The sequence below is a fragment of the Gloeophyllum trabeum genome (assembly GCF_000344685.1).
Source record: "Gloeophyllum trabeum ATCC 11539 unplaced genomic scaffold GLOTRscaffold_00016, whole genome shotgun sequence".
In the NCBI taxonomy this organism is placed as follows: domain Eukaryota; kingdom Fungi; phylum Basidiomycota; class Agaricomycetes; order Gloeophyllales; family Gloeophyllaceae; genus Gloeophyllum; species Gloeophyllum trabeum.
The window spans coordinates 147,489-172,891 of record NW_006920425.1 but is presented as its reverse complement, the minus strand read 5'-3'; the positions used below and the strand labels follow the sequence as shown (position 1 = coordinate 172,891).

The window sequence follows — 25,403 nt, the reverse complement described above, 5'->3', positions numbered from 1 at the left end:
GCTACATGAAAGGCCTAAGCGGGCTGCCAGAGTGTCACGGTCACTTGACCGTAAGAGACGTGTTGAATGTGGCAGCGAGCTGAGAAACCGCTCTGATGCGGCACAGGGCCAAGGATTATCGACATCCTAACATAAGATCAAGAGTGAAGGTATGGCCTTCTGGGATCCTTTGTGCCGGCAAGGTAACAGCGAGGTACGTTCCTGGTGAGGGCATACTAACGGCCCTGACTGTGGAGAAAGGGGTAGACACTCGCAGCATATTAGACTTCCTGTCCACCGGAGACAAATGGCGCCGCTCTGGAAGACCTAGACACAGAGTTTAAATGAGTCCCGGGAGCGCTCTCAGGGAATAAGAGGAAGAAGATCGCTGAGCTACATCGCGCAAGTCAGGTAGATAGTATTAAGGGACTCAACGCCGTGTGACGGAGCGAAGCACTCTTCTTAGGCTGGCCGCGGCACCTGAATCGACCGGTACCTCGTCCTGTCTGTGTAACGAAGTCCCGAAGGACGGTGAGTGCGAGACACGGAGGAAGCACAAATTCTCTCCGGGCCGTCAGGCTGCTGGCCCATAGCTACAGAGGCTCCTGGTTATAGACGAGCCCTGGAGGTATGTAGCGCCGGCCAGAACTGCGTGCGCCCACACACTCACGCCTCCATTTTGTTTGGCACCAAGCAGGATATCGAGGCCAACTCGAGTTAAGAATGCCAATTTCTCTACCCGCTCACGCCCGGACGTTCAGATACCTGAGAGAGGGCGATCCTAAAAAAGCAGACCTGATATGAGATTCTGAGAAGTCGGATCACAGACCCCTGCAATCATGCCGGCCCTTAAATCGATGGCAGCATGCCCTTCATGGATGAAGGAGAGGAGACTGTCCGCTAAAGCTATGAGCACCCGATTCGAGACTGTGTATTCAGTCCTGCATGTGACAAATGAGTCTTCTCGTTTCCTGCTGCAATGAGCGCTGGGTCGCACCGGACGCATATTTTCTCCGCCGAGCCTGTAACTAGTATCGTTGACCTAGATGCTCACAGCAAGAAATTATACTGTACATGTTTGTTCGGGACTTCCACTTACAAGGTAAACATCTATTACCCAAGAGAGCGATGCCGAGTGACCATGCGCAAATAATATGGATATTAGTAGACGATGCTGAACCACAAAGGTTACGAACCTGAAATGATGGTTTGCATATGACGTCCCGTAACGGCGTAATACGGATGTTACGTTTCCATTCGTTTTGCTCGCCCGTAATTGCTCCTCAGGGCCTGATTGTTGGGCGGTCGGTATCTACCATATTCAGTCCTAGTGTAGTGTGTGTCGGCGTATTGATCCCTTCAAGCCCCTAGGTTTTGTACGGGCGTGCAAGTCAGCCAGCAGAGGGTAGCCCCTGCATATTCCTGGGAGTGAAGTGTACGGCTGGCCCACTGCATAATCCCTACACCAAATTTAAAATTACAGCGACTGTGGCGTTGGAAAAGACAGGGAGCAGAAGCTTCACCTAATCATAAGAGGAAAGTGTCGAACCAAAAATAGAATCCCGACACTGATGTGGCCGCTTCTCAGTCTGCGGTGCAACATGCAAGCGGGACGCCGGAATATTTGCCGGCATGGACACTTGCTGCTGGCCCGTACAGCATTCCATGGTCGATATTCCCCTGATGTCCTAGGCTCCTAACAGCACGGGCGGCGAGGTGTTCCCAGTATACATGCTCGGACACCGGGACTAAACCTAATTGGTAGCAGCTGGTGCAGATGGTCCTGTCGTTCTTGCTACCCGTGAGTACTTTACCTCTATCACCATCAGTCAATTTAGCAGCTTGAAATGTATTCTATTCGGAGAAGCACCCGTGTTTAAAAGGTCACTGGAAAATCTGCGTCCCCTGAAGCTCTTAGTTGCACGCACACACGAGACAACCGACCACGATGAAGATAATGTATGCTCTGTTGCCAGCTATAGGCATCTTGCCTGCATTTCTGCCGGAGTGTCTGGCTGCCAACAGCTGGACCGGTGCTAACAGTAACCTTAAGATTTATGAATATACTCCCATTTGACTGAGCTTTTTAGACTACTACGTCTACACCTTGCCTACTGGCGAGCAGGAGACACTCTTCCAGGCAATGAGCGATGCTGGTATGAAGGTACGCATTCCCTTGCTACGCTTGTGGTAGCCCAAACTTAGTAGTGGTGATCTCCTAGGTCCTACGTACTTGGGTCACTGGACTGGACGCTGGACAAAAGGACTCTGATAACAGTGCCGTCGGCGATTTAGAGCATGGAGGACTGGGTAACTACGATGACCACGTATTGGACTTGATCGACCAGACTATGGTGATCGCCCACAACTATGGCACGTCGTAGCTTCCTTACTTACAATGGGGCGAGTGTTGTTCTAAGTCACCTCTGCTTAGGCGTGAAACTACTCATCGGCATGCATGATGGTTCGGATCTCCACTCCCATTGAGTCTTTCAGATGTTCTTACGATGAAACGCTAGTCAACGCTTTGGAAGCTGGTGACGCGTACTCTCAAGCTGCCGGCAGTGCAGAAGCTTTCTACACTGATGAAAGTACGCATTGAAGCTACCCTTTGCGCTTGGGTAGCTGACACATTGTTACAGCGACCATCGAGGCCTTCAACAATCGGATTACCTATATTCTCAACGTGCATAAGCACCAGACCTTGGGTCAACCCTGGTCAGAGCTTGGCAGTTACATCTTCGGACTCGAGGCGCAGAATGAGCCCATGATCTTTGATCAGAGTACGTGCAGAGCCGTTTAGTTGCCGGAATTTCATCCTTCTCGCCCCCCTTTTACTGTCAGATTTTTACACCTCACACTTGGACTGGATCTGCAACACTGCGAAGCAGATCCGAGGAAATGTCGGCAACCCTGACATGCTCATCCTTACCGGTGGCGGCTCTGGTTCGGCTAGCGTCCAGTCGACTTTCTTCGACTCGAGTTGTGCAATCGATGTTGTTGCCATCCATGACTACAACGAGTAAGCACTCACGCTCGCTATCTATCCACGGCATAATCTTTGATCACCGCTCAGCGATTGGGACAACTTCATGTCCAATGCGGTGTCTCAGGCTCAGGCTGCCGGGAAAAAGCTCCTCGTAGAGGAGTGGGGATCGCTCTACAGCTCGGACGACGCTTCCCGCTTGGCCAACTTGGAGAACAATATTCAAAAGATCAACAATTATGGGGTCCCCTGGCTCTACTGGGAGCTCATCACCAACCCCGACCCCCATTATGTACGATCTCTCACCTAGATCATTGGATTGATACCGTTACTCACGATTGAACTTGCTTCTAGGGTCAGGACTATGAGATCGAGGTCAATGGAGCGGACTGGAGCACCCTCGAGTCTGAGTCCAAGTCGACTGCGGGGGTAACGGCGGCATTTGATTTCTCCGCTGCCTTGGCTTTGTGACGAATCTTGAGCCGTCCAGGGCGAGGTCGAAATGCAAGAGACGGTAGTAGCTATCAGCTGAGCCTTTCTCTCGGCTGCACATCGCCTGCTGTTGGTTGGTGGCCTTTGCATGCATCGATTACTGAACGTGTATCGGGAAGCACCTGATTTTGAGACGAATCAAATGAAGCTGCGTAGCTCATGGTCTGCATGAAACGCCAAATCTAGTTGCATGGACCCTGCAGGTCTGTACGAAAGGTGGACTCATGTCGTACGGCCACCTCTGCCGAGTACTGTTTGACCCAATGAGCAAATCATGCATTGCCCAAAAGCACGGTTGCTAACTCTCCAAATCTACACTTGAAAAGAGAAAATTCTGGATTATGAGCTTGATACGTGTACAATTGTATAGGATGTGGATCGGAGTACTGTACGAATGAGAGATATAAACGACAGGACGTGCACCTATTCTAACGTGCACAAATGTTGGTAGCAAGGGATAATGCCTTCGAAACAGCAATCCCGATTGGTAAGTAGGAGTATTCCCCGTCACCACACTGCCTCACGCAATGTGAGCACCCAAGACGCCACCCTCTTCGAGCTTGACAATATGGGCTACATCAGCAGCGAGACCCTCTGAACCGACAACATCAGCGACTTTACGACCGACGTGCGCACCTAGGACACCACCCTCAGAGATGTGTGCCAGGTGAGCAACGTCCGCGGCGAGGCCCTCAGAGCCAGCAACATCGGCAATGTCGCGGCTAACGTGAGCGCCAAGAGTACCGCCCTCACCAAGTTTGAGCAGACCGGGAACAACAGCACCGACGCCCTCAGAGCCAATGATATCTGCAACGTCACGACCAATCTTCGCACCGAGCTTTCCAGCCTCAGCAACGTGAGCTACTGGGCCAACGTCCGCAGCGAGACCTTCAGCACCTTTGATATCGACGACATCACGGCCAATCTTGGCACCGATTGCACCACCATCCGCAACCTCTGCAATGCCAGGGACAGCGGCACCCAAATCCTCCTTGCCAGCGATGTCGGCGATGTCACGACGGCCAATGGAGATTCCGAGGTCGCCAGCTTCGCCAACCTTGGCGATACCAGGGACAACAGCACCAAGACCTTCAGAGCCGAAGATATCTGCGACATCACGGCCAACCTTAGCACCCAGAGCACCGGCTTCGCCGACTGCTGCAATTCCGGGTACGATGGCACCGAGGCCTTCAGAGCCAGCGACGTCGGCGATGTCACGATGGCCGATCTTGGCACCGAGCGCAGCATTTTCACCGACAGCAGCGACGCCAGGCACAATGGCACCGAGGCCTTCAGATCCGGCGATGTCAGCCAGGTCGCGCTGACCAACTTTGGCACCGAGACCGGCGCCTTCACCAACTGCAGCAACACCGGGGACGATGGCACCTAGCCTCTCAGAACCAACAACCTCGGCGATATTGCGACGACCGACGTTGACGCCGAGTGCAGCACTCTCACGAACGGCGGCGACGCCAGGAATGACAGCACCAAGGCCTTCGGATCCGAAGGCATCAGCTACGTCACGGCCGACTTTGGCACCGAGCCCAGCGCTCTCCCCAACGGCAGCAACACCTGGCAAAACGGCACCAAGACCTTCAGAGCCAACGATATCCGCGATGTCGCGACGACCAATCTTGGCACCAAGGCCAGCACCTTCGCCGACTCCAGCGACACCAGGTACAGCAGCACCCAGATCTTCAGAACCAACAATGTCGGCGATGCTGCGGCGACCAACTTCAGCACCAAGGGCAGCACCTTCACCAACGGCGGCGACACCAGGGATAACTGCCCCGAGGGCTTCAGAGCCGACAGTGTCTGCGATATCCCGCTTCGACGGGGCGACGACACAAGAATCGCCTGTGGGGGAGGGTACAAAGCCGTCATTGCAAGACTTGACTTGGCATTTCCCGACGTTGCAAGAGACGTAGGAAACATTGGGAATGGCGGAACAGTCGACGCCCATGGTTACATTGAGAGAGAACGGAGAAGGGACCATACAGCCACCGCCTTCAACACATGTGAATTAGTTATATACCAAGAGACAGATAGCGGGAAATGCGCACATGATTCCAAGTCGGATTTGGTATCGACACATTCCCATCCTTTACCGTTGCTTCCGCCGGGAACGCCGCAAAGGCGCTTGTCGGCGTCGCATTTGGGCGTGGTCCTCTTCTTGTGTGCAGCCTGAGAGCCGCAGCCATTGGGGAAGAGGCCGCACTTGCCGTTGCATTCCGTGTTGGGAGCAGCGCATGTGCAAGAAGTCGGGGAAGAGGAGCCGGAAGGGGTGAATGCGGTGTAGCCGTCCTGGCACTCGAATCGGCAGACATCAGAGGTGCTGCATATACCCTTGGCATGGACAGGATATTTGCATTGTTTCTTGGAGGATTGTTTGTGGATCTGCGCAGTTGTCAGATGATAATGTCGTTATGAAACGTGATACAGGAAGAAACCTACCAGGTCTTCGACAATGTCCGTCACCCTGGTCTCGTTCAATAGAAGGGCTGCAGTCTTGGCAACTGGGTTCTCCTTGACGAAGTCGGGAAGCAGAGACACACAAAGACAAAGGTCGAGGTGACCAGCAATCAAGGGGTGACCTGTTCATGTCGATTTAGCACGTTGATACAATAAAAACAGACACAGAACTCACCATCTTGGAGGATGTCCAGGAGCTCCAAGTCAAGATCAAGAGCAGCGCAAACGTCCAACAGGTCTCGTTTCGGGTGCGCTTGACGAGACGATATGACACGAGAGGAGTGGTGGGAGCTCGCAAGAGCCGACGTAGCCAGCAGTGCTGGGAGGGTTAAAGAGAGGCGCATCGTTATGTAACGATGGACGGGCGTAAAGGAATGATAGGGGAGAGTCAGAGGGAGAAAAGGACGGGAAATGAATACAGAGTGGTGAACGAACGAGACTTATATGCAGGTCACCTGCAGCCGACGTCGGCGGCCAAGCATTCTCTGCAGGCTCAGGCATCACGATGTCCAAATATTCTTCGACACTACGTTGTGAGGTTGTCCTCGGCAAGGCGGGATACCCTAGAAGAATTCATTAAGCGCAGCGCAATTCAAAATACTGTCCAATGATAATCCTCCTACGCGATGCTTCTGCGCGCCCGGCCATTTCCGTTCACTGAAAGAAGTGCGGAGCCGTTGCAAGCGAGGCAGAACTGCAGACGGTGAGCCAGGATATTACGCCTTGCTGAACTGTATGTATGTCAGAAAATACCTGAAATTTACGCGTATGTCCTGTATAAACTTCCATTAGAGCATCTTGCGGACGAACATGTACCGTCATCTGCGCGTAATCCAAAGCGTCGATATACCGGCGCAGCATGGGACAGTAGAAACTGGGAAAGGTCATAGGACATGAAACGCAACGGTGAGAGAAGCGCAAGAAGCGCCGGCGGCTCCAGTCACTTCAGTCTTCCCAGCGATCAACCAAGGCCACAATGCACGAGTCTGACGTATGCGCCGACGGGCGGTTGCTTCACGAGCCGCTTTTTACATAGGTCGGCCTCCGTCTGTGGTTTCGCTGTCTGGAGGCCCGGACGATGCTGGGCTTGCAAATAGGCGCACAATAATACCTCGCTCGAAGAAGAAGGCTTCCGTTGCACGGTGAATACCTCAAGAAAGGACCGTCCGACGCACCAAACTGTGGCGTACGAGAAGCGGAGACCTGTTATTACGCCAGATACTGTATCCTGCGGGAAACTGAGTGACGTACTTGCTTCCTTCGCCTGCATTACAGCTCGAATGCAGCTTGCAGAAGAACGTCAGCGTCACTCAAGGACGCGAACTTCGGATCGTATCATCACCCTGCAGGCCGAAGTCATGACATCGCTAATCCACTCATTCTCTCAGACAGTGTTGATAGAGCCCGAGCGGAAATGCAGAGAGAGAAGCGGTCAGTGCTATAATATACATACATGACGGTCTAGTCCATCCGTCCTTTCAACGTGCGCGTGATAACCTTGTCAGGCGTACTGTTACCGACGCATCATTAATACGAGTAAACAGCATCAGTCGCCTTCACTCACATTACATGAATGATAGCCCCCCAGCCTGAAAAAGCGTCCCGATCCACACCATTGAGCAGTGTTTGCGAGATCGTCTCAAACAGATCCTCCGGCTCCAGGTCTGGCTCCCAGAGTCCCTCCGCTACACCGAAAAGCTTCTCGCTCGCCGTCCCTGCTACCACGAAATCCTTAGCAAAGTTCAGACAGCCGATCAGGTCCGCGGCGGCGATGTACGGCTTGTGCTCGCCCTTCTGCGTTTTCCAAAGTCCCGCCATCACAGGCTCAATGAAGTACGGGCCGAAACGCCTCTCGTATAGTGTCGACGAGACGAGGTGTGCGAAGGCCTCGGGCTCGATATCGCGCTCCTCCTTGATCGTGTACATATTCACTCTGAATCGGAACTGCTCTCGTCTGTGTATTGGGTGTAAGGAGCGAAGACGAGTAGTAATAACAGAGTACTGCAACTCACAATGTCACAACATCTGTCGCCAGACCCGACATTCCAAGGTAGATCCTATCGGTGACTGGGAATACCTAGACAATTCAAGACCGTCAGGCAAACATGAGAGGCAAGAACCGCTTACCTTTTCAAAGTTCGTAGCAACAGTGAGTGCTTGGTTCCCCAACCGTAAATCTGACCCAATAGCAACACATCCTTTCCCGACCATGGCGATCACGGAGCCACCGTTATATTCCATTATCGACTGTGCGGTCCATTCAGAATCGCTCCGCTAAGTAGATCCAGTTTACGCACCATGCTGGGCAAACTGCTTGGATAGACAGTGACTGAGAGGGATATAAAGCAGGTGCGCCCAGTATACGCGTCCTCAGGGTTATATGGAGGTGACGCGTCGTGCAAGGTTGTCACATGCGTAACGGAATTCTAGTTACGTAATGACTACCCGATATGGAAGGTGTTTAAGAACGACGAACGCCGTTCAGCTTTGGGTTTCTCCAGCAAGAGGTACTGCGAAGTTACATAGTACAAGTTCACCAGAAGAAAAGAGGCACCAATCCACCATATCAAAGAGCCCCAAATCCACCGGTTCCCAAAGAGTCAGGCAGTGCACGATCACCCGTTCCACAACCCCGACTCGCCGCCGTCGCCGCATCACTATCAAGCGTGATAACAATCTCTCCCCCACCCACCACATCATCAAACGATATCCAGCACAAGCTCTGGCTCGCCTTCCCATTAATCGTAATGTTGCTAACGTACACGCTACTTCCATTCGGAGGTGTAGCGGTCAGAGCAGCGGAGTCAAAGTTCTCCACTACGAACTTCGTTACGGTGTTGAACGCATTGTTAGTGAGGTTAAAGGCGGATACAAATGGCGTCCCGATCAGCAGCTGGCGGGAGGCGGGTACGGGGTAAAGGCCGAGGAGGTGGAAAGTGAGGAGCGCGGCCATCGCGCCGCTGTCGTCGTTGCCGGGGATCTAGTGACTCGTTCAGCAGCAAGACATGATGGAAAGTAGAGGACCATACCCCGCCGATACCAGTACCAAAATTATTATACACAACATTCCTAATCCGCAATGCACTCAGGTCCGGCCGCCCAGCGTAATGATACAGCCAGGGAAGCTCGAACGAGGGCTCATTGCCCGCGTAGAAATACCCCTTCGCGAAATAATTATCCCTGAATCAATGAATCCTTCAAAAAAAACCCCAAGATGAGGAAAACACAGGAGATCGAACGCTACGTACAGCCGGCTGACAAACGTCTCTGGTCCCCCCATGAGACCCACCAACGTCGCCATCGAATGCGGCGCGAAGAAGCTATACTCCCACGACGACGCTACCCCAGACGTCTCAGTTACCACCCCGCCCCCCTTTCCAAGAAATTCACAGTACTTACACTCGTAGAACCCAACATCATTATCCGTCCCGCGCGCACATGAATGAGGGGTGGGATCGACTGGCGAGCATGCGTCGGGCGGGCTATACGCGAACGTCCCATTCTACCAAACATCACATCACACCCTTATAAAACCCACTAATCAATCAGCGCTGGAGTGGAAGATGGCTCACCGCGTATCTCCGCTGGGCGAACCCCAAAAACCCATCGCTGGTCACGTTTGGATCCCACACGTTCACGAACCCCATCGAGCGGTTGGCGTACTTCTCCGCGTCTGCCTGCGGCTTGCCCAGCGCGAGCGCTGCTTGGCGGACCGCGAAGTCGCCTAGGGCGTACTGCAAGTATGGGGTTGAGTTCACTGTTCAATAACTTCGGTGAAGAAACAGAGGTGGAGGCAGAGGAGAAAGGGGGGAAGGGGAGGGGATAAGAAGGGCAGACACACCTCGAGCGTCCGCGACGCCTCGCGCGTCGGCAACCCTGTCGCACCAGACGGGTCCGTCCAGTTGGTCGGGATATACCCGAACGTCTTCCACGCCGTATTCTGCCTCCCCACTAATTTCACGCGTCACTACCACCTCACCCCGTCCTTACTATGTACGAGCTTACCGGTGTACCAATTTGGCGGCTATCATGCAACAAGTAGGGGGTCAGCTCGGCTGGAGGATATAGAATGGATGGAGGAGCGTCTTACAGTGTTCTCGGCGGTATCCACGAGCGCTTGGTACAAATCGTCCGTCGGGACACCCAGCTCCCGCGCCACCGCGCCATACTTGACCGCAAAGTCCCCGAGGACGGGCATCCCGTCGCTCCCGCCTTGTACATACCCCCTGCATGACACGCGTCCGTGAGATCTCGTTGAATGCGTGCATATAGGGGCACATACGCTTTGGTGTTCGCCCGGCACTCGGGTACATACCCTGTGTTAGTGGGTTTAGGAAGGAGGAATAGGAAGAGAAGGGGAGAGAAGAGAAGATGACTGACCGGTCGCTCGCCACCCGTCGATGTACGCATTGACGATGTCGGCCCATTGTCTGGGAGACGTGATGGAGAGGAGGGGGTGGACGGTGCGGAAGGTATCCCACGAGCTGCAGCAATTAGGTCAAGCCGTCCATTCGACTCCCTACATGGCATGGACAAGGGAACACTCACCAGAACAGCGCGTCGTAGAACGGATACGAAGAGTCCCAATACGGGTTCTCGCCCGTCAAGTTCGCCGGCACCAGCGCAGCGCGGTACAACTACATCCCCCCACCCGTCAGCAGAACCCTTCCCATTCAAAACCAAAGCGGATCTCACAGATGAGTACAGCAACTCCACCACATCCGCATCCTCCTTCCCCGTATCAATCACCACCCTCCGCAGCACATCCTCCCACCTGCCCTCTGACTCACCCTGCACAGTATCCCAAGCCCCACCCCACGCTGCGCCCACCTCCTCTTCCGCATTCGCGCACGCCTGAGCACTGCTGATGAACGATACACCGAACCGCGCGAGCACTACACTGTTGTTAAACGCCAGCAGGCCCCCCGCCTGGATCTTCGACGGCGAAGACGTGTACACGAAGGACAGGGACGTGCTACCGGGCGTGACGGTTATGTTCGTCGGGGCCGAGACTGAGATGGATTGGTACGTCCCAAATTGGACGGGGACTTGCGTGGAGTCAGGGGGAGCGAAATCGTAGCATGCATAGACGGTGTAATTGCTTGGGCCGTAGCTCTAGAAATTCAAACGTCCATTTACAATCAGGCATCCTGCATTTGGAGTGATGAAAGCGTACTTGCAAATACGTCCCGCCAAGCAAAACCCTCCCGTCCGGCGAGATCTGGATACTCCCGCCCTCGAAGGAGCGCTGGAGGTCGTTCGTGAGGTCGACGACAACGAAGTTCGTCGTCTCCTCCGGGAACGTGAATCTTATCAGCCCCGCGCGTCTCGTCGAGGTCGCTTCGAGCTTAATGTTGTTCGTGAAGGTGGTAGTAAAATACCCAGGACGGGCAGCTATTCCAAACATCAGGACCTAAAGAAAGCGGGGATAGGTCAGGATGAGAGGCGAACTTACCGTCTGCTCCTGCTGCGCGCAAGGCTTTCCGGGCTTCGATGCCAACTGGGCAGGATTCAAACCCGCACCCCGTGAGCGGGAAGAGGGGGAAGTTGCCGTAGCCCCCAGCGGTATTCCCGCCCGTGCCTTCATCATGCGTCAGCGATATCCCTACCAAAGGTATAGCAACCGGTCAATAGTGCATCAAAGGGATGAACTCGGCGCCCTACCGGTGACAGACGCGTTCCCGGAGACATAGCCAGCCTGGCGGGGTGTCAGATCGACGTCAATACCTACCTGCCAACCCCAAATCTCTGATTGAGCGCTGCCTCCACCGTAGGTATGTTTCTTCGACACGCACCTTTGCTATCGCATGCGGCACAGCAGCGCCAGGGAAAGCATTCCCCCCACTCCCGCCATTCGCTCCCGACGCCGTCCCGATGAATAAGTTCACCAGCGACGTGAGGCTGCTCTGGGGCGACACGGCACCCACAAGACCCAGATGCAATATCGACCTTGCTACCTTCATTTCGCGCAAGTACAAGTGTAGCAAGCAAGACCGTACAATCACTATACACGGTCATGCACGCTAGATACTTATACTTCCTTGAAGCGTCCGGTGCGGGGACGCTTCTCCCTTCGCAGAGACATATAATGAGCCCGCGGTGCGCGTGAGCCCATCGCCGACGAGGGTATGCACGGTGCAGCACAAGGCAAACCGTACGGAGACCGCTCAGATGTCGACTTCCCGCATGCACGTGCTGCCGCAATGTCGAGTTCGCCGTGTTGTGCCCAGACTCATATGCATAGAAAGACAAACGCTGATACGCATCGACGCAACCACCTTGCAACTACCACTGCGGGAGTTGCAGTCTTTAGGGCCGGGCAAAAGGTTGTAAGACCGGGAATTCCCAGCCAATCAGAACCCGCAGAATTGCCTTTCCTACGACGTTTTGCGCCGCCCCTAAAGAGTGGAACTCCCGAGTGTAAGTCACTTCAAGTCCTACTACATGTAAGTACTGATAGAGAGGAGAACATCCAGCCACATTGCCTTTCGCAGCAGAAATCGTCGTGGAATAGAAAGAGCTTGGAAGGAGCAATGATACGGTGGACGTTACCCGGGTTCAGACGTCCGTTCTCTGAAGACTCTCCATCATTTCTCTGGCAGAGATGAAGACTAAGATCTACATAGACGAAGTACAGGTCATCTGAAGTTCAGACCTGAGATGACACGGAATCCCGTTCCCTGCTGTAGACACTGTCATTTGGCAAGGAAATTGCGTTTTGGCATGCGACCCGCTTCGAGTGTTGAAACGTTGACATCGCGCTACCACCCTCTGCTCCCACTTCCACCACTCGTCCGAACGGAAATCGAACGGTACGGAGTGTAGGAGGAAAGCACGGAACGAACTTTCCGATACATGTCTTGAACGACCCTCGGAAATCGACCGGAAGGCTCCCACTCGCTCATAAGCCCCTCACATCCTCCCTACCCCTCACCCACCATGGCCCAGGACAACACAAACTCGAAAGCCAAGGGCCCGGACCCGATCCTGCTCACGCTCTTCGCGAACCGCTTCATGAGCGTCGCGGAGGCGATGGGCCGCTCGCTCCAGCAGACCGCGATCAGCACGAACATCAAGGAGAGGCTCGACTTTTCGTGCGCGCTGTTCGCGCCCGACGGGGACCTCGTCGCGAACGCGCCGTTCATCCCGATCCACCTGGGGTCGATGAGCTTGTGAGTTTGCGTTATCCTTTATCTCTCTGTGTGTGTATGTGGAATGGGTTGATTGATGTGGGTGTGGGTGTGTAGTGCGGTGAAATACCAGATGCAGCTGTATGGGAAGGAGCTGAAGGAGGGCGACGTGCTGATGACGAACTCTCCCCACGCCGGCGGCTCGTAAGTCCCTAAACCCCTTCCCGCCCTCCCCCCTTACCCTCCCCACAAATAGACACCTCCCCGACATCACGATCATCACCCCCGTCTTCCACCCAACCTCGCGCGACATCATCTTCTTCACTGCCTCGCGCGGGCACCACGCGGACATTGGCGGGATCCTGCCGGGGTCGATGCCGCCGACGTCCGTCAGCCTGTTCGAGGAGGGCGCGGAGATTGTTAGCCTAAAGATTGTGCGGGACGGGGTGTTTGATCGCGAGGGGCTGATGGAGTACATGTGTGAGCGCCCCGCGCGGTACCCCGGGAGCTCGGGGTGTAGGAATATCGGGGATGTGGAGAGCGATTTGAAGGCGGTGAGCGGTGTTTGTTTGCGCGGTGAGGGTTGGAACTGATTGTGTCGCGAAATAGCAAATATCGGCGAACCACAAGGGCGTGCAGCTCATCCGCGCGAGTAAGCACCGCGTCTCTCGCGCTGTTCTTGCACATAACTGACCTGCCATTAGTCGTGGACGAGTACGGGCTGGAGACCGTGCAGGAGTACATGTACCACATCCGCACGAACGCGGAAAACTCCGTGCGGCGGCTGCTCAAGGACGTTGTCAGGCGCGCGGGGTCGAACGTGCTCAGCGCGGTGGACTACCTCGACGACGGTTCGCCCGTGCGTTCCTCCCTCTTACTCACTATCTCCCCGCCATCCACTCATTATATACCATTGACTAACTGATGGGTCACTCTCAGATCAACCTGAAGGTGGAGATCGACGAGCAGACGGGCAGCGCGACGTTCGACTTTTCCGGGACGGGGTGCGAGGTGCGGGGGAACCTCAACGCGCCGATCTCCGTCGTGCACTCGGCGGTGATCTACTGCATGCGCGCGATGCTCGACTCGGACATCCCACTCAACGCCGGGTGTCTCGTCCCGCTCACCAGTGAGTGCCCCCCTTCAGTATACGTGTGAATGTGCTGATGGCTGTGTAGTCAAGATACCGGAGGGGAGCCTGCTCGCGCCGTCGCGCACCGCGGCGGTGTGTGCGGGGAATGTGCTCACGTCGCAGCGGATCGTGGACGTCGTGCTGCTGGCGTTCCACGCGTGCGCGGCGAGCCAGGGGTGTACCAAGTGCGTTTAATCCGTCTGTTGTTTATACGCGCGGTGTCTGACTAGTAGTGTGGAACAGCAACCTGACGTTCGGCGCAGGCGGGAAGGACAAGGAGGGGAAGCACGTCGCGGGGTGGGGGTACTACGAGGTACATCCGCCTTCCACCGCACAAGTCGTTACTTATTTCTCGCCTTTCAGACCATCGCGGGCGGCTCGGGCGCGGGCCCCGGGTGGCACGGCACGTCGGGCGTGCACACGCACATCACGAACACGCGCATCGGGGACGTCGAGATCCTCGAGCGGCGCTACCCGGTGCTGATCCACACGTTCGGGCTGCGCGAAGGCAGCGCGGGCGTCGGGCGCTGGCGCGGCGGCGAGGGCGTAGTGCGGGACATTGAGATGATGGAGCCGATGCAGGTGTCCATCTTGTCCGAGGTGCGTTGGGCCAAACTCCATCGAAGATACTTGGCTGAGTTGACGGGGGAACAGCGGAGGACGCGCCAGCCGTACGGCCTCGAGGGCGGCGGGAACGGCGGGTTCGGGCGGAATACGTGGGTGAAGCAGCCGCGCGCGGCGGACGGGGACATGCCCGAGGACGCAAGTGTGCCCCCCGCGCCGCGGAACATCAATATCGGTGGGAAGGCGACGGTGTACATGGGCAAGGGCGACCGGCTGGTGATAGAGACGCCCGGGGGCGGCGCGTGGGGGGCGGGGGAGGCGGAGAAGGAGAATGCGCATACGAGGGCGTGGGAGCCGCGGGGGAGCCTGGCGGAGAGGGCGGCGGCCCAAGCGGCGTTTGGGCCGTGAGCGGGGTGGTGGGCGTTGGTATCCCTATGCAGTATTTAGATGAAGTGTATCAGTAGTGATGCTTGGTTTGTAACTAGCTGTATCGGCATTTTTCTGTCTATGGGTCTGGTCCAGTCTGATGCGTCTTCTGCTGGGAGGGGCACAACCACCTGACCCTCCCAAAGAACAAGGCTTATGAGAGTGGATGATCGAGCAGGGAGTCCACTCTTATAAGACTCGAAACATGTTTCTCCTGACTCCAGCGGAAGCACCGGGAACACCAGCAGCCTTGAAGGATATGACAGTTGAGTCCCATAACCCATGTCTCCAATAACCCATAACCTCCAGAAGTCTTTCCCTCATCGCATTGATGCTCTGCTTGGGTCGGAGGGAAAGTGGATAAAGTACTAGGGTGCTCATTGATCATTGGCAATCCAGTCTGCTTTTCTGTGTATTTTACATGGCTTATTTCTCTGCATAGGAGTTGCATAAATGGGTCCCAACCTTCTCTATGTTTGACACCCAGTCTAAAAAAGGGTTTTGGCAAGGTCAGACCCCAGACCCCACCAGACCCTACACATGACATCAACTTGATATAAAAACCAAGGATCAACTTGGGCTCTACTTGACTAGGACATTCATCATTCATGAAATAGGTGGGAGAACACTTTCCTTGCATGCTCTGAAGTGGGACTTGGCAGAGACATAAAGAATGAGAGAACAATGTCAATCAAATGTCCCCTGATTTTTGTGATGTCCCACAGACCTGCCTTTGTTCCTTCAAAGGACATTCTCCATGTCCAGATCATGGTCCAACAAAGACCATTGTAGGAGTGTTCTCCCAACCGGGGCATGTTCATAGCATGCTCGCCGGCGGGACATCGGTCTCTGCCCGCAGTGATGGAAGCAGCAGCGCCACTGAGCTTGTAACCCTACGCTAGGGTTGACAAGCCATTGGGTGGCGTACACATTTCGAGACCTATGTCGACAAAGGGGGAGCAAGCTCCCCCTATTATTCGCGTTCCTGCTGCGAAACCGCGCGGCTTCGAGTTCATTCAGACACGAGCACCAACACACGAGCGCCAAGCACATCACAAAGCACAAAAGCACGAAACCAAGACACCAAAAAAGCTAGACACCAAAAAAACTCTTACCAACCCTACCGCGCCGCCCCCTCCCCACCCCGCGCCTCGAAGAACGCGCGCACATCCTCTTCCGCGACGACCCGCCCCTCCGCCGCGAACGGGCGCAGGTAGCTCATCAGGCCGTCCCTACAGCGCGTACATGAGCTCCGTGCCAGTCACAACTCGAACTATTTCCAAGGGTGTGGGGGAGGGAAGGAAAGGGAAGGGAAGAGCAGACAGGACCCACCGCATCTCGTTGAACGCGCGTATCCCGTCCAGAGCGCGCTCGCGCGGGAGGCGGCTCAGCGCGCGCATGCCGAGCTCTTCCAGGGAGAGGCCTGCGTACGCATATACAAGGGTGAGAGTTGGTTTGATGGTGAAGCGGGAGGGGGGAAGAGACAAGGAAGGAGTGCGGAAGGAGAAGAGCCTCACCGGAGTCGGGATCCTCAGGCGGCTCGTACGTCTCCTCTTCCTCGAGGAGGTACGGGCGCGCTTCGAGGCTCGGCAGACACTATCGCGGGTCGGTACCTGGTTAGTGAGAATGAGGAATGAGGAGTGCTTACGGAAGGACATCTGCACCACCGCCCTCGCCAGCCCTCGGTGAGGAACACGTCGCCTGCGCCGAGGTTCGCGTCGAGGGAGTCGAAGAGTGCTTGAGCGGTTGGGTGAGCAGGCGGAGCCAAGCACGCGTGGGACGGGGACGCGCGCAGCCGCTTGCTACTCCCTCCCTCGTCGCAGTCCCCCTCCCGCGGCCGTTTCTCCCCCGTCTGGGTCTCCCGTTCCTCACTCTCCTGCACCTCGACTTTGCCTTCACGCCCATCCGCGTCGTCTTCCCGCCCAATAGCCTTCCACGGCTGCGCATCCGCGTCCCTCACGACCATCATCGCCCCGCGCGTCCCCGCCCACCTGCGCAGCGTCGGTATCTCGCGCACGCACGCGCCGCACACGAGCGTGTCGTAGTCTTCCTCGGATAGCAGGGGCAGCGGGAGGCCATCCGACTCGGACTCGGACACGTCATCGTCGCCTTCGCCTTCCTGTACAGGTGATGGCTCCCGTGACGGCGGGCGCTCGCGCAGGTTGAGGCAGGACTCGTGGAACCAGTCCTGCGTGGCGTGTAGCAGTCGCTATCATCCACAAAACGAAACGCACCTCACAGGCAAGACACTGGATCATCGTCTCCCGCTCCCTCCGCACGTCGTACTTCCTCCCGCACCGACAAAACACACCGCGGAAGTTTTGTCCATATCTATTTCCCTCATTTATAGGCTCCGCGGCGGTGTGCAAAGTACATCGATGTGAGGCGGGGAAGGCGCGCGTGGGGCAGTCGCAGCGGAACGTGCGCTTGGGGAAGAGCTCGAGCTGCTCGTGATCCGCGTGGCACGCGATCGAGCACGCCGCGCAGACGCCCTTGGGCTTGCCGGGTTCGCAGGAGAGGCAGAGGTAGATGGCCTGCCGCACGGGCCCAAGCGGGTGCGTGCAGGCGGTGAAGGCATGCGGGAGGGCCTCGGCGGCGGCGGAGACGAGCGACGTCTGCGAGGCGAGCAGGTCCTGGCTGGTCAGTGTTTGGGCGCGGTCGGACATGGCGGTGGACGGGAGGACAGCGCGTTGTTTGGTGGTGTTTGTGGCTGATCACAACTGGTGAGTTGTATACACTTCGGGAGTTACACTCTTTTGGGCCTAGCAAAAGATTGTACGGTAGAGATATACAGTGCCTTGCATAAGAAACTGAACATCGCATTTCCGCCCGCGTTGTTTGTTCGCGCCAAATATACCCTTTTCGGGTAGGTCTGGAACACCTTTCGCTGGGCAAGGACTCGCAGACGCCCCGAGAGGGCTCAAAAGGCTTCAGAGAATGCATGGAATGTATATTCTAACACTACACTAAGGGCTGTAAATTATTATACTCTGCCCTCAGTTGTATGCCTAGCTACCCTCCCTCTCGATGGGTCTTTGCCGCACATTTGCCGATACCCGAAAAGGGTATATTTGGCGCAGACAAACAACGCGTGCGGAAATGCGATGCATATGTTCAGTTTCTTATGCAAGGCACTGTATGAAAGATTGGCTTTTGTAAATGATTTTGGGGCTCAAAAAAGATAATCTTTATTGAGAATTTCGAAGCTTGTAAAATATATTTTCAGCAGTATTATCTTTGTTGATACATTATAACTAAATCTTTTAGATTCCCTTCTGACACTGGAGGATTTGTAATCTTTAGGGCTGGGCAGAAGGTTGTATGAAAGGGAATTCCACACATTTGACGCCCCGTGGTAGGTAAGGCATCAATTCAGTCCAGGAATTGCCTATTGCGCTCAAATGATGGCAATGTGTGCTTCCGAGTCTGAGAAGCACAGTAAGTCATGTAAATGACATTGATGTGGGCACGGGATCACTAACAATAGGTAATTTCAGGAACTTATCAGTTTGCTTTTGCCCAACGTTGTCAATCAGCCATTTCGCCAACTCCCACTCCTTGTCATCCTCAAAAGGCCCATACAGGCTTTCCCCCCCCTCCAACTTCTCCCTCAAGATCCTTTCAAACTTTGTCTCACCTCTCCCGGGGTATGCAGCGCCAGCCAGACATTCTGCTGGGTACTCCTCCACTAGGTGGTGAGTCTGTGAAGTGGTGTTGCCACAATCTGGCACATCCTCTATCTTGACGCCTCAGGGGGCAGCGTTGGGGGCAGTGTGGAACATGTCCTGCTCTTCAGGCAGCTCCTTGTTGGGTACAAAAGGAGGATGTAGGTCGTTGTGTGGGGCATCGTCTTCAACGTCATTCTGCAGATCAAAAATGTTGACTGACTCCCGTGATAGGTGCTTGATCCAGGTGTCTTTGCAGGAAGCTGCAGTACACAGATGTTTGCGCAAACCACCAGCTGACGGAAGAGATTTGTTGCAAAAGCCACAGGTGTGTAGACGTGCTCTAGCCATTGTAACAACAACCAATTGACTTTGATGTTTTGGAATCCCAGTGTATTACAACCCACAGGCTGCCACCCTGGTTTGCACCAGCCTGGGCTGTGCCATGCCATGCCGTTGATAAGCCTCAGGATCATCTGACCCCCAAAAACGTGGACTCAGCTCATTGTACAAGCCCTCTGGAGCTTATTCGACACAGCGCTCACACACCTCTAGGCTTCTATGGGCTCTAAAAACTTGCTCTGTTTTAGCTCCGGACTTCCTAACATCCTTGAGGCATACACAGACCCATTCCGTGATTTATCTCCGTGGACAGGAGCTCCGGAGTGACTTAACCAATGCGACTTCTAGATGAATTAGCTCCGGGGCCCGCGAACGCTTCTATCGAGGGGCGTTGTCCTCATGCCCAACCTCCAACACTCACTCCCTCTCGTTTCCATCAAACTACCGAAGGTGCGGATGTATACGAGTCACCATGAGGCCAGCATCAGTCAGCAAGCGGCTGGAGGTAATTAGCACGTGACCGGCGTGTCGCACGGAGTGATGGGACTGCTTAGGGCAGGTGGCGGAGCGTCGAGGCGACCTATAGGGGCTGGGACGAGCAAGTGGGAGCGCAAGGGAGTCGTATGGTGTATGGTATAACGGAGGCAAGTGCTGAGCAATCCTGTGGGTAGCGGCGTTTATTTGTTATTTATCTCCGGACGATCGCAAAGCCATTCCTGTAGTATAAATTGTACAAAGTAGCGTACAGAAAAACAAGTTTTGCACTTCACCATCTCAGAGAATTAGCGTTACGATCTCAGCGACCCTCGAAGTTCGAAAGCGTCGAACTTAGCGAATTATAACCGATCCTAGCTTTGCCAATAGGCCTGACTCGTCGAGTGATTTATCTCCGCCGTCGGTTTAATTATCTCCGGTGTGTTCTACTTAGCGAAGTAAAATTAACCAAGTCTCTCTAGCAATTTCTACCCCCGCGAGCATGATCCTATGACAGGCATCGTTGCTTGCGACTTTGATTGCGACTTTTCGGAGATAAATACTCCAGAGCGTCAACTAGTGTTTGTTTCAGGTGTCAAATTGTTTGTTTTATTTTTCTAGGTCTTCCTACGGACTACCCTACGGCGTCTTACTCCTCCTTTCCCCCTCGAACTATTAAATACCCCTCAGTTGTCTTGGACTGCCTTCACCCATATCACAGGGTTTAGGTTTATTTCTTTTGGTCCTTGGTGATTGCTGTGTGTCAGTGCATATCACCGTGTGCGGACGTATACTGCACATGTAATCACTGTTGGGCGTCCATGGGAGGCGGCGCGCCCTTCACCTCATGTAGGCCTTGTTGATTTTCTCCAAGGCGCGTCACCCTCTTGTTGACCACCACCTCATTGGACCAGATGTGATTGCAGTGCTGATTTAACAAACAGGTTCGGTATAAAAGCACAAGGGTATATGAAGGGATTGCCAGTGCCCCCAGGTAGGCATTCACCCACCGAGTCTCCCTCAGTGAAGTGAATATCACTCAACAGCTCCTGTTCACATCTTTCACATTTCACACCTTCACTGAAACAACGTCTGCTCACTGCTCTACTCGTTCTACTCCCATCATCTGCAGGACTCCTGCCCTGCCCCAAGTGTCACACCTGCTCCTGCCCCCGCTCCTGGTGCTCCTCATCTGGTCAGCCGCAATACCGATGTGACCAGTAACGAGCCCATGGCTCATGTGGTGAGTGCTGTACCTCCCGGCTTGGAGGCTGGTGATCTTGCTGCAACAGGGAAGGCTGTGTCTCGCAAGAGCGGCAGACAAACAGTTGCGATGGAGTGCAAAGCAGAAGCCTGTACGTTGTACACCTTACTTCCACCAGTGATGGGCTTAACCCTGGTTAAACCGGGTTGCCCAGGGTTTGACCATTTTAACCTTAACCGTGGTCAAAGTTAAGGTGTGAATGTCACGTGCATCTTACAGGACACTACAAGAGCAACCAAAGAATTCTAAGCATTCAGATTATAGTACTTTATTAAGTCCATCTCCAATTTGTGCCCAACCTCGCGCAGAGGTCAGTCAAAGTCTGGAGAGCATGGTAGTTATCCGTCGCTGAGGTGTAGCGAGAGATATTTGGCAGTAGCTGCGAGCACCATCGCAGGAGACGGATATCTGTCACACTGTGTCACAACATTATCTCACACGATTGCTCAATGAGGTCATTCTACTGAAATTAGTAGGTTAAAGTCATGTGCAAATCACACATTAACTTTCTTAACCCCCCGTCAAACCGGGGTTAAACCAGTCAAGTGGTTAAACCCTAGGCAACAGTCAAGGGGTTAACCGTTAACCAGCGCATCACTGACTTCCACATCTCATTGTCTCACGCTGATATGTAGTGCATGCCAATAAGCAAAAAAGGGCCAATGCAACAAAGAAAGCTGTGCAAAAGGCTTTACGCGCCCGACAGGCGGTTGAAGAAGACAATGACTATGCAGAAGACACAGCTCCTGAGTCCAAAGAAGAGTGGACGATGAAATGCTAGCTGCCCTTAATACAGGGCCACAGGTACATCTGTGCATTGACCGTCTGTCCCTCACTAATTGCATCTTGTGCCATTTCAGTTTGGTGGTCGCAGATGGCCAGTCTGCCTCCAAAAAGAGCATAATGAAGCGCTCAAGGCATCGGTCTCACTGTTGACAACTCTTTCAACAATGGGCCCCTTGAATATGACGAGAATGAAGCAATACAATGACCCAGCAAGAAGTCATTGGTCTTTCATGCACCGGACAATCTCTGGTGCAACAGGCTGTCAGGGGTCTTACCACCGCCTCTGCCAGTGGTAAGCATTGTTCCTATTTGTGTATATATGCTGCTCAGACATCTCCGGCACGGCCTTTCACTGACTCTCCCCAGCTGGTGATATGCACTGACACACAACAATCACCAAGGACCAAAAGGAATAAACCTAAACCCCGTGATATGGGTGAAGGCGGTCCGAGACAACTGAAGGGTATTTAATAGTTCGAGGGGGAAAGGAGGAGTAAGACGCCGTAGGGTAGTCCGTAGGAAGACCTAGAAAAATAAAACAAAAACCTTGACACCTGAAACAAACACTAATGGACGCTCCGGAGTATTTATCTCCAGAAAGTCGCAAACAAAGTCGCAAACCACGGAACCGAGTGTAGGTTCAGGCCCACGGGAGTAGGAAACGCCAGAAAGACTTGTTTAATCTTATTTCGCTATGTGAGACTCACCGGAGCTAATTGAATCGATGGCGGAGATAATTCACTCGACGAGTCAGGCCTATTGGCAAAGCTAGGATCGGTTATAATTTGCTAAGTTCGACGCTTTCGAACTTTGAGGGTCGCTGAGATCGTAACGCTAATTCTCTGAGATGGTGAAGTGCAAAACTTGTTTTTCTGTACGCTACTTTGTACAATTTATACTACAGGAATGGCTTTGCGATCGTCCGGAGATAAATAACAAATAAACACCGCTACCCACAGGATTGCTCAGCACTTGCCACCGTTATACCATACACCATGCGACTCTCTTGCACTCCCACTTGCTCGTCCCAGCCCCTAGAGGTCGCCTCGACGCTCCGCCACCTGCCCTAAGCGGTCCCATCACTCCGCGCGATGTGCCGGTCACGTGCTAATTACCTCCGGCCACTTGCTGACTGATGCTGGCCTCATGGTGACTCGTATGCATCCGCACCTTCGGTAGTTTGATGGAAACGAGAGGGAGTGAGTGTTGGAGGTTGGGCATGAGGACAACGCCCCTCGATAGAAGCGTCCATGGGCCCCGGAGCTAATTCATCTAGAAGTCGCATTGGTTAAGTCACTCCAGAGCTCCTGTCTGCGGAGATAAATCGCGGAATGGGTCCGTGTACGCCTCGAGGATGCTATGAAGTCCAGAGCTAAATAGAGCAATTCTTTAGAGTCCATAGAAGCCTAGAGGCATGTGAGTGCTGTGTCGAATACGCTCCGGAGGGCTTGTACAATGTGCTGAGTCCGCATTTTCGGGGGTCAGGCGATCCTGAGGCTTATCAACGGGACTCTTGGGTTCACTGAAGCACACAGGCTTCGTTCTTACAGACAAGGACAATGAGCTAGACCGGACCACTGTATTTACTCACCGCCTTTAATGCTCCGTGCCCTATATATAGGGCCTGTCACCTACAGTAGCTCTAGTAGTTGTCATGAACGTTTTAGATTCAAGCTAGATACACAGATACACTGAGCGGAATGTAGCCTAGAGATCCTCGCACTGAAGAGGTGGGATTGCATCGTCCGGTTTGCTGCTTTTCCTCTTGCTCACCCTCATTCTTTATCTCCCTCCTGCCTCCTTCATTTGTAAGTCCTTCTCATTCCCCTTTGACAGTCTTCCCCACTGTACCGCCTTGGCAGTGTGCCACTTCCTTAGGCCCCGTAAGTGGCAGCCACTCGAGGCCTCGCAGTTCCTGGTCGTCGTTACACGTGTTGCGCTCCGCGCCTGTGCGGTTCTTCGAGTCCAGAGCATGCAGCCCAGTTGTTTCGCCTGGTCTAGTATGCTCCATGACTGAGTCTCCATCCTCTACAAGGATCTGTTCTTGTTGATGCCCCAGTCAGTTAGTCTTCGCTCACACCTAGACTGCTCTGTTCCCGATTGGTACTTCGCGTTGCTGGATGTCGCCCCCAGTCTTTCCTACATCTGGTCTCCCAGCTTCCAGTGACCATCCCAGAGGTGGATCGTATGCATGAGCTCCATATGGAGGCGCAGCCGACCAATCCTGATGTCTTCCCTAAGTCAGCTGTCTTCCTTTCCCGCACCTGGTCAGACAGCCCGTTGATAAGCCTCAGGATCATCTGACCCCCGAAAACGCGGACTCAGCACATCGTACAAGCCCTCCGGAGCTTATTTGACACATTGCTCACACACCTCTAGGCTTCTATGGACTCTAAAGAATTGCTCTATTTAGCTCTGGACTTCATAGCATCCTCGAGGCATACACGGACCCATTCCGCGATTTATCTCCGCAGACAGGAGCTCTGGAGTGACTTAACCAATGTGACTTCTAGATGAATTAGCTCCGGGGCCCATGGACGCTTCTGTTGAGGGGCGTTGTCCTCATGCCCACCCTCCAGCACTCACTCCCCCTTGTTTCCATCAAAATACCAAAGGTGCGGATGTATATGAGTCACCATGAGGCCAGCATCAGTCAGCAAGCAGCCGGAGGTAATTAGCACGTGACCGGCGCGTTGCGCGGAGTGATGAGACCGCTTAGGGCAGGTGGCGGAGTGACGTGGTGACCTCTAGGGGCTGGGATGAGCAAGTGGGAGTGCAAGGGAGTCGTATGGTGCATGGTATAACGGTGGCAAGTGCTGAGCAATCCTGTGGGTAGCAGGGTTTATTTGTTATTTATCTCCGGACGGTCGCAAAGCCATTCCGGCAGTATAGATTGTACAAAGTAGGGTACAGAAAAACAAGTTTCGCACTTCACCATCTCAGAGAATTAGCATTACGATCTCAGCGACCCTCGAAGTTCGAAAGCGTTGAACTTAGCGAATTATAACCGATCCTAGCTTTGCCAATAGGCCTGACTCGTCGAGTGATTTATCTCCGCCGTCGATTTAATTATCTCCGGTGAGTCCTACATAGCAAAATAAAATCAGCCCATGTTGTAATAATAATGTAATGTTTCTGGACAACACTCCTGTGCTCCTTTACAATGTTTCGGGACAATTGTCCATGCCTAATGTAATGGGATTTCAGGCAGCAGGCTGCCTGCCATGAGCCAGGCTGAGCTTGAATGGCCTGCCCCGGCATCCAGGCAGGCAGGCAGGGCTAGATCTGGTGCCCCGGGAATAGCCTGGGGGACTAAGAATAGGCTGGCTGATCATCCAAGCACCTGGGTGGCTCCAAAAAATGCGCAAACATCCGGATAAAATCAGAATATATTGGTGGGACCCGGACTCCATATATTAGTGCTATAAATAGCTGATGGGTACATATAGACCATGGCAGAATGCAGCTTGGCAGCCCATAGAAAATCAAAAGAAATGCGGAAAAATACAGACAAATTCACGGCTGCTGCCAATAGTTCCTGTGCACTAATGGCATCACTATATTACATAACACACTTCCAAATGTGGCAAGATGTGGTGTGGTACACTGCTGGAACCCAAATTTTATGCTCTTTCTGGTTCTGTGGTCCATTTATCCTTATTCTCTTTGTTCTAGCTCCTATTTACCTGAC

The 25,403-nt window shown here is 53.9% G+C and overlaps 6 protein-coding genes across 6 annotated transcripts; 2 read left to right on the top strand and 4 right to left on the bottom strand.

Annotated features, from left to right (window-relative positions):
• Positions 1–1,903: 1,903 nt before the first annotated feature.
• GLOTRDRAFT_118009 (glycoside hydrolase) lies at positions 1,904–3,617 on the top strand. Its single transcript, XM_007872037.1, has 9 exons — positions 1,904–2,021; positions 2,070–2,143; positions 2,202–2,352; positions 2,414–2,443; positions 2,499–2,570; positions 2,622–2,762; positions 2,824–3,001; positions 3,056–3,257; positions 3,320–3,617. Exons 1-9 carry the CDS (start codon positions 1,928–1,930, stop codon positions 3,434–3,436), a joined length of 1,059 nt encoding a protein of 352 aa, XP_007870228.1. The 5' UTR covers positions 1,904–1,927; the 3' UTR covers positions 3,437–3,617.
• A 1,683-nt stretch (positions 3,618–5,300) lies between these two features.
• GLOTRDRAFT_22182 (uncharacterized protein) lies at positions 5,301–6,052 on the bottom strand (the record flags this gene model as incomplete). The annotated part of the gene is made up of 3 exons (XM_007871954.1): positions 5,301–5,464; positions 5,521–5,854; positions 5,912–6,052. Coding segments are annotated over 3 exons (639 nt in total), but the record flags the coding sequence as incomplete, so codon positions are not given.
• Positions 6,053–7,289: 1,237 nt separating this feature from the next.
• GLOTRDRAFT_65971 (20S proteasome subunit beta 3) lies at positions 7,290–8,288 on the bottom strand. Its single transcript, XM_007872036.1, has 5 exons — positions 8,227–8,288; positions 8,057–8,176; positions 7,942–8,006; positions 7,494–7,883; positions 7,290–7,439 (listed from the first exon to the last, which is right to left on the bottom strand). Exons 1-5 carry the CDS (start codon positions 8,227–8,229, stop codon positions 7,391–7,393), a joined length of 627 nt encoding a protein of 208 aa, XP_007870227.1. The 5' UTR covers positions 8,230–8,288; the 3' UTR covers positions 7,290–7,390.
• A 207-nt stretch (positions 8,289–8,495) lies between these two features.
• Positions 8,496–11,892, bottom strand: GLOTRDRAFT_49038 (uncharacterized protein; the record flags this gene model as incomplete). The annotated part of the gene is made up of 14 exons (XM_007871971.1): positions 8,496–8,909; positions 8,959–9,109; positions 9,178–9,431; positions 9,502–9,663; positions 9,771–9,880; positions 9,935–9,953; positions 10,020–10,155; positions 10,306–10,413; positions 10,478–10,566; positions 10,625–11,044; positions 11,106–11,323; positions 11,385–11,534; positions 11,594–11,660; positions 11,725–11,892. 14 exons carry the CDS (start codon positions 11,890–11,892, stop codon positions 8,496–8,498), a joined length of 2,466 nt encoding a protein of 821 aa, XP_007870162.1.
• A 513-nt stretch (positions 11,893–12,405) lies between these two features.
• Positions 12,406–15,267, top strand: GLOTRDRAFT_123221 (Hydantoinase B/oxoprolinase). The gene is made up of 10 exons (XM_007872035.1): positions 12,406–13,101; positions 13,177–13,263; positions 13,316–13,613; positions 13,669–13,711; positions 13,764–13,918; positions 13,999–14,188; positions 14,238–14,376; positions 14,435–14,504; positions 14,555–14,791; positions 14,846–15,267. The coding sequence occupies exons 1-10, from the start codon at positions 12,869–12,871 to the stop codon at positions 15,161–15,163; spliced, it is 1,770 nt and encodes a 589-aa protein (XP_007870226.1). The 5' UTR covers positions 12,406–12,868; the 3' UTR covers positions 15,164–15,267.
• A 1,034-nt stretch (positions 15,268–16,301) lies between these two features.
• Positions 16,302–17,847, bottom strand: GLOTRDRAFT_81366 (uncharacterized protein; the record flags this gene model as incomplete). The annotated part of the gene is made up of 5 exons (XM_007872034.1): positions 16,302–16,413; positions 16,514–16,604; positions 16,699–16,777; positions 16,830–17,369; positions 17,416–17,847. 5 exons carry the CDS (start codon positions 17,845–17,847, stop codon positions 16,302–16,304), a joined length of 1,254 nt encoding a protein of 417 aa, XP_007870225.1.
• Positions 17,848–25,403: the final 7,556 nt, after the last annotated feature.

Bases quoted from the DNA above. Each gene is read 5' to 3' on its own strand.
- GLOTRDRAFT_118009 (XM_007872037.1), top strand. From the start codon at position 1,928: ATGAAGATAATGTATGCTCTGTTGCCAGCTATAGGCATCTTGCCTGCA. The intron at 2,353-2,413 runs GCACGTCGTAGC...ACCTCTGCTTAG, and splicing joins GGTGATCGCCCACAACTATG to GCGTGAAACTACTCATCGGC. The intron at 3,258-3,319 runs GTACGATCTCTC...ACTTGCTTCTAG, and splicing joins CCAACCCCGACCCCCATTAT to GGTCAGGACTATGAGATCGA.
- GLOTRDRAFT_65971 (XM_007872036.1), bottom strand. The intron at 8,007-8,056 runs GTAAGCGGTTCT...TGAATTGTCTAG, and splicing joins TTGCTACGAACTTTGAAAAG to GTATTCCCAGTCACCGATAG. The intron at 7,440-7,493 runs GTGAGTGAAGGC...CGTCGGTAACAG, and splicing joins GGGGCTATCATTCATGTAAT to TACGCCTGACAAGGTTATCA.
- GLOTRDRAFT_123221 (XM_007872035.1), top strand. From the start codon at position 12,869: ATGGCCCAGGACAACACAAACTCGAAAGCCAAGGGCCCGGACCCGATC. The intron at 13,102-13,176 runs GTGAGTTTGCGT...GTGGGTGTGTAG, and splicing joins CACCTGGGGTCGATGAGCTT to TGCGGTGAAATACCAGATGC. The intron at 13,614-13,668 runs GTGAGCGGTGTT...GTCGCGAAATAG, and splicing joins TGGAGAGCGATTTGAAGGCG to CAAATATCGGCGAACCACAA.